The 13,842-nt window shown below is 31.6% G+C and overlaps 1 protein-coding gene across 3 annotated transcripts in view; it reads left to right on the plus strand.

Moving 5' to 3' along the window:
• The window catches only part of LOC143249448 (serine/threonine-protein kinase MRCK alpha-like), a 135,939-nt gene extending 128,142 nt beyond the window's left edge, over positions 1-7,797 (plus strand). For all 3 annotated transcript variants that reach the window (XM_076499303.1, XM_076499305.1, XM_076499304.1), the window contains 3 exons: positions 723-846; positions 2,547-2,659; positions 4,814-7,797. In XM_076499303.1, the coding sequence (XP_076355418.1) occupies positions 723-846; positions 2,547-2,659; positions 4,814-4,948 (372 nt within the window). In that variant the 3' untranslated portion in view covers positions 4,949-7,797. The remainder of the gene's footprint in view (positions 1-722; positions 847-2,546; positions 2,660-4,813) is intronic.
• The last annotated feature ends 6,045 nt before the right edge of the window (positions 7,798-13,842 follow it).

Consider the following 13,842-nt stretch of genomic DNA (forward strand, 5'->3'; position numbering starts at 1 on the left):
TACAGATTTTAACAAATTCCATTCCACATCAAAAGAGGACTAGGTTTCATATAATGATGAAGTGTATGTTGTGTTTATGGTGTTTTGAAACGTGTTTTATGTACCACAGTGATTCTGTGTTCATAAAATCTTTCTTCAATATGCAACATTGATGCTACTGATTTATTCTTATCAATTATCCAGTCTATAAGATGCCTAAAACACAAATAATATGTATATACACTCCAGCACTATATGAAGCCTAATATTGCTATTTTTCCATTGTTCACAATTACTGATGGTGAATGGGTAACACAATGACAAGTAGTAAATCAAATGACAGACCAGGATTCAAGTGTCTCTTTTAGTATTGTAAACAGCTTATCAACTGTATACCTAAAAGGAAGAGAAATTATGCATATTATTGAATTTCCATATAAACATAGGATTGTTGTGGTGAGTAAAAAACATCTTAGAATTCCATACATGTAAAACATAGTTTTACTACAAAATCTTAACCACTACAGATGTTTTAATTCTTGTTTGCCAAAAATATTGATCTGCTAATACTTTTTTTATTTCACAAGCAGGCTACAAAATACAGTGAAACTGCTATTATAATGCAAATCCAAGGAAAGTTTTGTTCCAAGTCGTTCAAATATAAACAAAATGATTATAACTTTAGAAAAAGTCCTAAAGACATACTTATCAAGTTATGGGTTGTTCAAATTTATTTACTTAAGGCACAGGAAAGTATCCATAAAGTGAAGCACATGTTTTACCAAGGGAAGTCAACCCCTCTGCGTAGTCAGTCACGTGACGGTTTACCTCAGAGACCTATTAGTGTTGCCTCAACAATACAGAATGGTAAGGTCTTTGTTATGATCCTGTGTAGTAACAATTGCAAATATAGGAAGCAGCTATTTAGAATGAAAAATTAAACAGTAAAGTAGTTTGAAAGTTAATCAATATACAAGGAATTTTGTAATTACTGTTATTAACATTATAATTTTATTAGCTATTAACAGATATTAGATAGAGAAAAGTAACAGGAGAATAATATTACCAGTATAAGATACCTTTATGAAAATAAGGCCTTAAAACAACATGTGGAGGTTGAGGAATAGCAACAGTCTTTATCACTATTACAAAATGTTACTGCAAGGAAATATGCCTATTAAATTGATATGGTCCAAGAATAAGTTGGATACTTGGAGAATAATAACTGAATCATAATTACTAAAATTACTTCTAGATCACAACAAACATGCCTGCCTTTTCAACCATGGGGGGGTATTATAAATTTCTGGTCAATCCCAGGTATAACTACTAGTTCCTGCAGAAGGGTGTTGAGCCCGTGGTCTTTTCTTGAATTGTCTGACAGTTCTACAACAATGTACTGATACTTGACATTCAATAATGTTTACCATCCATGAGAAAAATTATTTTATTGAAATTTTCGTTTAACAGTGAGCTATTGTCATAACATCACAGAGTAGATTTTATTGAAATGTTTCTTTGTAGACGTAGTTCTCAATGAAAGTACCTTGCACTTCTGTTGCAACACTTGTGAGATTGTCACTAAAGGAAGACAAATAATTTTCTCTAAATTTTTTTTAGTTGTTTTATATTTGAAACAATATTTTTTTTGGTAATTTTTATTGGTTAAATCTGAAGCATTAATTTCATGGAAATTTCATTGTTCTATTTATTGCTCAGCTGTAAAAAATATTACCCAATTGTGATTGGTGATGATCAGTGCTCTAGTTTCAGAGATTTGAGTTTTGGATGTATATATCACAAGCTGCATTAAAAAATGATTTATTTTTATTGTGTTGAGTATATGGCTTAATCCCAGAATATTTGGAAGAAATCGTGAGAGTAAAAGACATTACCATAGCACAGTCTTCATTGGAAATGAATTGAGTTTCTGTTAGTTAACTATCAATATTTTTTTTTTGTTTATCACATCAAGCCCGTAACTCAAGATGAATTCATGTTTTATGAATTGCTGATTGAAATTTGTTCAACAACCATTATTCTTTGCATGCAACAAAAATAAAATTTAGTGTTATGAAGGAAAACCTTAACGATCATGTAACACTAAATGCACAGAAGATAATTAGTGTCTTTATCTAAATATAAAATTTTTTAACATATTTTTATGCAGCGTGATTTGTAATAACTTTTAAAACTGATTAAATAGATTGAGAAACAGTCTATATATATATATATATATATATATATATATATATATATATCTGTAAGTAAGTATTTTGAGGACTTTCATTTAGTGTTAATTCCCTAGCAAAGGTAGAAAGTAGTCATTGAAAATAAGTCTTGAAAATAGTCAAGTACACTTTACTTTTACTGATGGAGAACTTGTGTATTCTTGTGCTGTTTTTGTAACATTGAAAGGGGAATATTTCTTTTGTACTCATTGTGTACTGATCTAGAAAGGCAGATTAGAGGTAACTGGTTTCCATAAAATTTTGGCAAGATCAGATATCTTACTAAACTATATTATTAACTACTGTATGTTTAATGAGAAGAACTTGATTCTCCAGGAAATTACCATGCTGCTCAAACTCCACGTCCTGTGTCAACTATGGTGTCAGTGTCCCCTGATGACTGTCATGTGTCTGAGGAACAGACTTTTTCAAACAGCTTAATTAACGAGGTAGGATAAGTATTGCATTTTCTGTTTAATGGAGTGAAATAAGTATTGCATTTTCTGTTTAATGGAGTGAAATAAGTATTGCATTTTCTGTTTACTGGAGTGAGATAAGTATCAAGATTTCCTTTTAATGAAGTTGAATCCAGTTTAATTCTTAGTGTATTAATTTACAGGTATTAAATATGTTAAAATTTTCTTTTTTTAACTGTTTAAATAAAGAATTAAAGTATTTGATAAAAATAAGAACTGTTAGTTGTTTTTAGTTTAGAAGCTTATAGAATACTGTTATTAGCCTATAATCTCATGTAAGTATCACATACAGCATGAAAATATGTTAACATTCAGTATTATTTTTGTGCATAATTTAGTACTTGTTTGGTAATACATATAGCAAAATTGTATTAAACTGGAATATACTTCATACTGTTGTTATAATAGATGAACATCTAAATACTGTGTTTTAGAATGAAAATCATCCACAAGGTGTATGTAAAGTTACTTGGTGCATTATGTTGCATATAACTTCCAAACCATAACGCATGTTTTCAGAATTAACTGTTGTTTACACATGTGGTTACGAGGAACACATTCACAGAGTTTACAGATTTTGCCACCAAAAGGCAACACTTATGTCATATTGCATCATACTAAAATGACAGTGTCAATTTTTAAAATAACTTTCCTCTGAAAACAGAAAAATAGATACAAATATATTTATTTAAACAAACTATTTGAGACATTTTGTTGAACTAGGTTAAATCACTGCAGTAGAAGCTCATATTGTCTAACTAACAATATGTAGATATGGCAACACATGCATATAAATTGCTAGTATAAATAGTGACACTGTCATGCTCAGTTGTCTGTGGATGGTCATGGTAGACTTGTACTTTCAGGTAGCTCTGTAACCATGAATTTACAGGATGAGACCTAGTGGCTGTGGTGGTCAAATGTGCAGGAAATCCCTGTTGGTGATTTGTTAACTGAAACAACTGTTAAACTAGTTCTTCACACCATTGGTAATATGATGGTGTGTCATATTGCATGGTCACAGTGTCCTGCCGAATGTCTCTTGTGTAAAGCAGGTAACACCATTGTTGCTATTGTGTTGATAATGTACAGTAGGGTGGTAAAACTAAGTACACCCTGATATGTAAGATTTTACAAAATGAGCTGTGATGATAGTGATGTGACACTGCTACTAAAGCCAACCTGCATGGTTATTGAGAGCTCTTTCAATGAATGCATGTGAATTGGGTTTACCCCAAATAATGTAACTGTAAGTGTTCACATAACTGTGTAGGTGGAAGTGGGCCTCGTTAGTCCACAAAATATTGACAAACAAATTACCATCCATTACAACAAGTAGTGCATTTTAAGGCAAAGTTCAACTCTTGGTTGTCAGGAAACTGTTACTCTAGTTTTGTAGTATCTGATGAAACTACATAAATTTCTGTAACAGCTCTCACAGGTGAAACAGAACATTGATTGTCATGCAATAGTAAAAAATCTCAAATTTTTTCATGACATTAAACCAGGCTTTTGAGCTACATGGACCTCGATAAACATCTCTATCAAGTGCTCTGTGATCTCGACAGGAAACATAATTGACAGCTGTATCTGTAGACGAATTAAGTAGAACCATCTGGCGGAAAAAATATGAAACTGGAAATAGATTCCCTATTACCTCTTTGTATTCCACTAAATTATGCATCATAATTTGGAATTTATAAGTAGTAGATTGCATAAAGAAATTTAAGTCACCCTATGTTTTTTAAGGATTGTGAAAATGTTCATTGTTGTTTATAAGCTCTGTAGACGAATTCCCCCAGTACAAAAACTAACTGGATAAAAAATGGTTACCATTCTTCATGTTTTATTGTCAGTAAAAGAAAAATTATAAACTTTGAAAACTTCTGTACATATTGAATATTTCCTACAATTTATGTTTGAACAGAATATGACTTTCAAATGTGCTAAATTTACAATGTAAAATGCAAATAGAAATTAAAATTATGATATAATTTCAAGAAATATGACAGGAATAACTACAATGAGTTGAATGTGACTTAATGGCTTTTAATAACCAAGTAACAGCTTTTTCATGTCAATAATCATTTCTCCAACCCTGGTATATATTTGTATATAATATTACAGATACTGGGTGATTCATCTTCTAGTCCTCATCTTTCTCGTGGCTCTAACTTCAACTCTTCCGCAAGTCCTGGAGATCAACCATGGATACTAGATGACAGAGACTTTCTTCACTCCAGCTATGAGTCTCAGAGTTAAAGCCTGTGTTCTAAATTCCTGTTTTAGCCTTAAAGAACATAGGATTTCTTAATTGTTGGGTTACCACATCACAAGATTTCACGCAGTACACATTAAAAAGTGACATTTAGCTCTTTGATCAGTGTTAATTGAAGAAACTTTGACCTCAGTCACATCTTCAATTTGTCAGAACTCAATTTTTTTACTTTTTTTTTTTCTTGCTTGTGATTAGATAATTTAATCATGTTTACCATTGTGAACACAATAACTATGACAGTAAAAGAAATATAGTTTCTATGCTGGAGGACGTTTGATTGCCTCTGAGAAACTGTTAACAACATTTTATGCAAGAGTGTCTTATTTTTAGTCTCTCTTTTTACTGTTATCAGTTAAGTGTGTTCCAAAGAAGTGAAGATAATTTTCATGGTCAAAAGGTTTGTTTTGATGAACCTCTGAAGAAAATATTGCTTTCAAAACAAAAACCTTGAACATAAAAGTTACTCTTATGAAAGGGTGGTTTTTCTAACTGGAAACAAAAAAAAAAGATTGTAACCTTCATGTCCATGAGATTGTCCTAACTGCAAATTATATTATTTTAAGAGATTTAGGATAACATTGCATGGGGTAAAACCCCAGCCTTAAAAACAATGTTTAAGTGAAGTATATCAGTGTGACCAGCAGTCAAATTTAACACTCCTACGAAAAGTGGGGCCTAATAGACCCCAGAGCAACTTGAAAGGTTATTAATATTAGGCTAATAAATTTGTATTTAAATGAAATTGCCATTAAGATTCATTTCATCTTAAGTAGAACCAAATTCATCAAATGAAATGGCAATTTCATTTAAATACAAATTTATTAGCCTAATATTAATAACCTTTCAAGTTGCTCTGGGGCCTATTAGGCCCCACTTTTGTAGGAGTGTTAAATAACTTAGTGGTCCAGTTTTAAAGCTTTGTGTGTATATGTTTGTTTGTGTGGTGTAGTATTTTCAAAGCTACTTTAAAAGACTTAGGTGGTTAATGGATTAGTAATAAATGTTGAACAGGAGGGGTAAGATTTAATAACCTGCTTATCTAACTTGGTAACATGCTTAGCTATGGAGATTTAACATAGGTATGTCATGGTACCTACTCTTACAAAAAATATATATCAATGTGCTCTCCATAAAGTATGTTTTGAGTTAAAATCACTACAAATTAGCTGGATTGGTACTAGATTGCACTACAACTGTACCACATTCATGAGCTATACTACTAGACATGTTTGACCAGCCTTAACTCTCCATGTTTTTTGAGTGGTTGAAGTTAACTGGCAAAAGAGTTATTCCTTTAGTGTACAGTTTAGTCAAAACATTAACTCTAGGCTGTAGTGTTAAAACTTTATATAGACTTTCATCTCTTGAAGAAGATTCTATTTGCAGTACTATCATGTCACATCTGCTAGTATAGCAGTAAGTCTACGAACTTACATTGCTAAAATCAGGGGTTCAATTCCCCTCAGTGGACTCAGCAGATAGCCCAATGTGGCTTTGCTATAAGAAAACACACATCATGTCACATCTCAAGAATCAGTCCTAGTTCTGCATTTGTACTTAAAGTTACTAACAAAAGATAGGTTTATTTTAAAAATATGATTGAAGCACATCACCTCTGAACTATGTTTGCAATAATAAACACTTGTACTGAGATGATTTATGCCTTAGAAATAATTACTTTAAGAAAACTGACACTGTTCAGAATCAGTAGTTAATATATTTGCAAGGGATGTTGGTGATGAATAGTAGGTTAAAAGAACTAGTTACATTATAGGATTTAGGTGTCAAGTAATGCCAGTTAACACCTATTATTCTAGTGTATTGGAATGCAAACAGAATTAGTTTTGAAAATTTTTGAAGATGATTTGTTAAGTTTGAATTCTATGGCATTAATCACTTTAGCTAGGTTCTTCATATTACAGGTGGAGAACATCTCAAGTTTTACAACAGTCATCACTGTTTCAGTTTGCATGTCAATGAAAGCTGTACACTAAGTTCTTGCCATTGTGAGTAACAGTCAGCTTTTTCTAGAACAGTTATCCATGAAATACTTAAGGGTAACAGTCAGTGTCTTAATCCTTAGATTGTTTTTTTTTTTTTTAGAAATCATTATTAAAAAACAGTGTAACACCAAATGACATAAGATTTTAACGTTTGCATTTATATATAAGAACTTTAATGGAGTTATTTCAGGTTGCCAACTAACATTTAGAAGTATTTATACCTTTTACTTCCAAATGTAAAAATAATTTGGTTATAACTGTTTAAAATTCATGTGTCTACTGTGCACACCAATATGTAAACATTGCACTCAGAATATTGTCTGGTTTCCTGTTCCACCTTTTGTAATTGGGGTAATCAATTTTAAGTTCAAACTCGGTAACTGTAGTATAGAAAGTTTTGAAAACCACCTTGTGTCCCAGTAGCTTATTTGTGATATTAAAATACATTTAAAAACTTTCTAGGGTACTAGGTACTGCCATATACTAATCTTAACTTCCTAGTCTTAGAGCTGGTATTTTAATTTGTAGAAGTTGACATTAGTTTGGTATTTGAATTACTGTACTAAGTCGCAAATATTTATAGAAATCAACAATGAATTTTGAAATTCTTTTATTGTTTTTAGAGTTTTTGGATAATGCAACCATAGAGTAGTTATATATATATGTATTATTTATTTGAATTAAGGAGGTACTTTTGTATATATTCTAATTTGCTTTTATATATATTAAATATACTGAGAAGCTTTCATCATATACGAGTGTACTGATGAATGCGGTGGAAATTGTGAGTGGTACTTCACAAAAACAGTAAAGCTCACGTGTGTAACCTCATTGGCTTGTCTCTTTATTTTACGTTTAAAAATAAATTATATATATTACTTGAACTTTCACATACAGTAAGTTTATTGTTCTATTATTAAACATTTCTTTTTACAACCTATTGAATGGGTGTAGCATAGAAGGTACATGTATATTAACATTAACTTCTATTTCCAGTGTTAAAGAACTTGTTAAATGTATGATAATATAAATCGTAATAACTAACTTATAAATGTAAAACCAGTATTTTTAAGTGATGAAGAAAACTAATTCTCTAAAAATTCAAAATTTTGTTTTGGAAGAAAATATATTGAAATTCGTAAATACCAAAACATGTTTATAAAGTTATATCATACAGTTCAGATAAAAACTACAATATATTAAAATTGTATTGTTAAAAGACATAAGTACTGGGGAATTTTATTCACAGCTGTTTGGTTGTGTTCAGATTACATCAGTTGAGGTAATTGATCGAGTTGTTAGTTGATTGGATTTCGGTTGAGTTTAGAAAGTTATCTGTGTTTGTACTAGTTAAAAACGTAAATACATGCCAAGCACCATCTGGATCCACATTTACTTAAAATTTGGTATTTGTAATGGTTGTAATGAATGGTAGGTTTTCACTTTCATGGTAGTACTTTTCGTGAATTACCTGATGACCTCACCATAAGTATTCATTTATATTTGATTGAAAATGCTTTTATTCCACAAGTAACACTTGTAAATGGAATGAAACGTTCTTATGTAGTTTAAAAATACGTTGTGTAGAAGAATATTAATATTTGTATGATTAAAAGAAATGCCAGCTCTTTACGTACTCGTATTTCTAGCTAGGTGTGCGTATTGTGTAGCGACTTACGTTAAGTTTGCACTACAAGAGTGCTCTGTTGTGGCCAATTAAGCGTAACACATTTTTATTTAACAAAGTAGTTGCATAGTTAAATACACTAATAACCATAATAATAAGTAACGGACAGAACAGAACACTAATAGTTTGATTATAAAATGACTATGAAAAAGTTACAAAACAGTGTATAATGAGTCAGATTTTTAACAGAATTCTTAGATAATTGGATGAGTAGACGTGGGGAAGTGTAGAGATAAACTGGTATTTCTTCTTCAACATCAGAATTATTAGCATTAGCGTATATTTCGTATTTCTTTCACTATAGTGCTTCTCTTGCACCTTGCACACTGGGCATTCCATACATTTTAATATAGCAATACAACAATACCACCGCATACTTCACTAGAATGGTTTGATATATGGAATAAGCTGTAAAGTATAATGTTTTGGTGGTGTTTGTACTTTGTTTTTAACACCTGTTAAAGTAATGGGCATTATAATCAAAATATTTCATTTTTCATGTTTGTGACATTGAATATATAGTTACTGTTCAAACGTGAATCAAATCGTTTCTGTTAACGAGAAAGAAATAAAGAAAAGCTGCTTCAGTGCCACCTAATGAGCCATCGAATGTTTAGTCACTATCTTCAAATCCCTGGTCAGCGAAAGATCTTTCGGACACAACCCAGGTATTATTACCAAAACTAGCCTAACTAAAATAATTTGAAAGAGCAATTGCCTTCACTCTTAAAACTTGTATTTTACGAGTGCAATAAAAAATTTGATTAGCATAAAATAGACAATAAAAGTAGACTTAGAAAGGACGCCAAGGTGTTCGATATTTAAAAATGTTTATTTAAGGGTAGTTTTTCAATAACATTTATTTTTCTTGCAACTCCGTTCATCATGTGGCTTTTTTTTTTTTGTTATCTTACGCTAACATTTGTAATAAAGTATACAGAACTATGAAAATGTATTGATTTCTGTGAGTATTCCTTTATATATTTTATAAAGATTTTTTTTAGAATTCACCATTCGTTAAATCACGTCTATGAAACTTATTCAAACAATTCTTGGGAAGAAATGTAATGCTAATTATTCTTCACCCTTGTTGCATGACTAGATGGTTAGGTCGAACGTGTTCTAACCCTAACCACCTTTTCAGCCGTGGAGATGTTATGTACGATCAATCCCATTATTCGTTGGTAAAATAGTAGTCCATGGGTTGGCGGTGGGTTATGATGTCTAGTTGCCTTCGCTCTAGTCTTTTCCCGCTAAATTAGGTACGGCTAGCACAGATAGTCCATGCGTAGCTTATCCTTAATTCAAAATAAGCTAATCACGAAAACTTATAACGTAACAAATTAGTAGTTGCATATACTATCAAAATTAATCAAAAGATGGCGACTACTAAATAGTACCAAAAAGTCTAACTACTTTAACATGTATGATTATTTTTGCTGTTTAAATTTTTATGTCCAAATAATTTATTCACGTACTTGATGTGATGAAGCAGAACCATTTACTAAACATTTGATTGCATTGAGTATTATTAATGTTTCTCAATACGTCTGGTATGGGTATTAAAACTTTAATAAAAGTAAAAGTACTGAACAACGTTTCGACCTTAGGTTATCTTCAGGTTAAACCTAAGGTCGAAACGCTGTTCTGTACTTTTACTTTTATTAAAGTTTTAATACCCATACCAGCCGTCTTGAGAAACATTTTTACTTCAAGCGGGTTTCTCGTCATCCTGAGTATTATTGACTTGGGACATAAAGTTATATACGACTGACAGTTGCGATTCTAAAAACGAATGGCACGTGTAACATCTTAACCAGACTAGGCAAAAAGTCGGAAAGAAAAGTAATATAGACTGTTCGTATGGGGTAAAATCCATTTGAACATCTATTAATAACTATGATACCAAACAAGGTGGTCCAGTTTTTCATGTACGAAACTTTAATAAATAAGTAATGAAAGGATGTTGTTGTTTTCGGTTCAAAGACATCGTTTTTGGTTTTGCATTATGAATAAATTAACGTTTGGGTGTTTTCGATAATATCAATTCAAATAAATATACAAGTTGGCAGGAGATGGAATGTTTTAAAAGAACAGCTAGAAAAAGCTCATTACGTTTGTAGAACGTTCAACGGATGAGCGACTGAATTAATGTATTTAAACATCAAGCTTACATCTTTGTCTGTTAATGCTTAAAATTACCAAATCGCTTCGTTTCACCTCGGCAGTAAAAAATGCAGTTTGTAACTGTAAACTTGAAAATGTTATCGGCAGTTAAAATATGTATCGATTTACTTACATTTCTAGATAGAAATAAAGGGTTATGAGCTAAAAGCGCTGACTAATAAATAACGTTTATCAGAAAAGTTACAATTTTTTTCGTGTAAATGTTGAGTTCAAGTTCTTTATTATTTAGCTTTAAGCTACATAATGGGCTATCTGAGCTGTGCCCATCTCGGGTATTGAAACCTGAATTTTACGTTATAAGCTTTCAGACTTATTGTTCACTTGCAGGAGAAGGTCCTGACTTAAAATATTACCACACTTCTTTCTAGTCTCCGGCCCGGCATGGCCTAGCGCGTAAGGCGTGCGACTCGTAATCCGAGGGTCGCGGGTTCGCGCCCCCGTCGCGCTAAACATGCTCGCCCTCCCAGCCGTGGGGGTGTATAATGTGACGGTCAATCCCACTATTCGTTGGTAAAAGAGTAGCCCAAGAGTTGGCGGTGGGTGGTGATGACTAGCTGCCTTCCCTCTAGTCTTACACTGCTAAATTAGGGACGGCTAGCACAGATAGCCCTCGAGTAGCTTTGTGCGAAATTCCAAAACAAACAAACAAACAATTCTAGTCTCCAAATAAAAAAAAGGAAGTGCATACTAAATTTATGTTCTCCCAAAGTCTGACTTAATATTATGAAATTATTATTCTAGTAGTTAACGTTCTGTCACTATGAACCCTATCGCTCTCCACTGTGATGCCTTTGATGTGTTATAAAAGTGGAAGTCAAATCCAACTATTTGGCTAAATTTGAATAGTCAAAACGTTGACAGTGAGTATCATTAACTAAATGTCTTTCACCTAGTCTATCAAAATAAAATTATGGACTGTATGCACAGGTGCAGTGTTGCGAACATTCTGAAACAAACTCATTTTGGGAATAACTCGCATGTATGCTAGTTACAAATCACTTAATGATAATTTATTATAATACTGGATTCGTGCAAAACAGGAATGCTAAATCAAGTAAATAAAACTTTAAAAAACATTAAATATTTTAGTATTTGTTTTACAGTATAGACATTTGAGAGTAACAAGGAAGCAATATTAAAATTTGAAATTAAACTTGAAAATTATCGAACGAAATTTACAAAGCAAAACATTATTTAAAAAATTCCATGAAAACAGTTGAAATGTGGAAAAAACCAAAACTGTTGGAATACTTTGACTTGTATAACAATGACTTTCTTTAAAACTGAAAATATTTCACTGGCAATCTGATTGGTCCTGTACCATATATCTGGCAGTTAATAAGGATTTTGACTTCCATGTATAATATAGTAATATTTTGAGAGATAATAGCTTTTTCTTGCGTATTATGGATATATATATAAATTTTAAAAAAATGCAGTGAAATAAACTACGGAAGGAAAAAAGGTTTTCAGTTTGAAAAAGATTCCTTATTTATTTACAAATTCAAAGCAAGTGATATAGTTTTGGGAAATAGTTTTAAACTGATTAGGCAGTACATAAAATATAAGATATGAAAGGTTGATGTATATCTGTTTTATTATATTGTAAAAACTAACAGATGAATAAGTACGTTATATGAAAATTATTTTGATATGCAAATCAACAAATCACGTGACAACCATTGTCGACATAAATCTGTGGAGGAACAGAATGTATCGCAACTACATTTAACATTGTATGGTATTTCGTAGGTCGGGTGATACCATCGAAAATTTATAACTTTTGCAAAGGGTATAAAATTGTCTTCTCCGCCATAAAATTTTATACACTCAAATCATAAAGCTATATTCAAATAGCGGAAATTTCTAAGCTGGTGATATCCCTTATATTTAACGGCATTGAAAAATAAAGTAGTATTAATCTACTTATATATTACCAGGGTCCATCTAAATATGGCAAGCAATGTATCAGCATCTTGAAAAAGATGAGCATCCACGAATTCAATGGTCGGTGGAAAAAGCCACCCACGTGATCCAAGCAACAGTACGCAACATAATCATAAAAGATTTCTATCTGGGAATGTGGCACGAGTCATGTGTACATTAATGCATTCACAAGATATTCGTTCAACCGTCGTATACCTTCAGCTGCTAGAGAATAAAGTGGGTTTTCATGCTATTCCATATAAAGAAATATCGGTCAAGTTGCTGGAAGCAGCACCTGTGCAATTGTAAACCACGTATATTAGATGGATTATGGAAATAAGAAAAAATTGTGTGATTTGGGCATTATAGCCTTTTCACAGAACCTTTTGCAACAGAAACTACGCTGTGGGGTAAATGTTAAGACCTGCAGTTGTTAAAGCATGTTCGAACGTGGCGGTACTGACTGTATCGACGTGTTGAGGCTCCAAACACGTTTTAATTAAAAAAACATACTTATTATTTGCACATAAAACACAAATTTTAAAGAGAGCAACGTGAAAAAACCTTGTAGCGTTTAAATATGTAAAATGATAGATATCTTATATAAATAACTACTTATAAGAGTAGTTTTGAAAGTAATGACCACATTTCTAAATATATCGCTAAACACTTTTGCAACCATATGTAATAAAACGCTGTATATATTGACAACCAATGAAATTTTCTATTATTTCAAATAAAGTTTACATACGTTGCTTAATTTTCCTTTTATTCTTAGAGTTATTCTATTTTCCAAGTTAGGGTGTTAACATTTTTAGTTTATTACAAATAGGAGCATACGTTTTCAGTGTGGTACTTAACAGAGAGTAGTAAACTAAACACGCAGTTTATGAAATATAGACAAGAATAATGAACGTTTATGATCGACTCTTTCATTGAGATACTCATTAATAATTTCAATATATTTTAGAACTGAGCCGTTCCACAGATTTAGAAGAAATTTGCAACTTATATATATATATATATATACAATAAAATATTGAACCAATAAAACTTATTAAAACATAAGGCTGCT

The sequence above is a fragment of the Tachypleus tridentatus genome, chromosome 4, assembly GCF_004210375.1.
Source record: "Tachypleus tridentatus isolate NWPU-2018 chromosome 4, ASM421037v1, whole genome shotgun sequence".
In the NCBI taxonomy this organism is placed as follows: domain Eukaryota; kingdom Metazoa; phylum Arthropoda; class Merostomata; order Xiphosura; family Limulidae; genus Tachypleus; species Tachypleus tridentatus.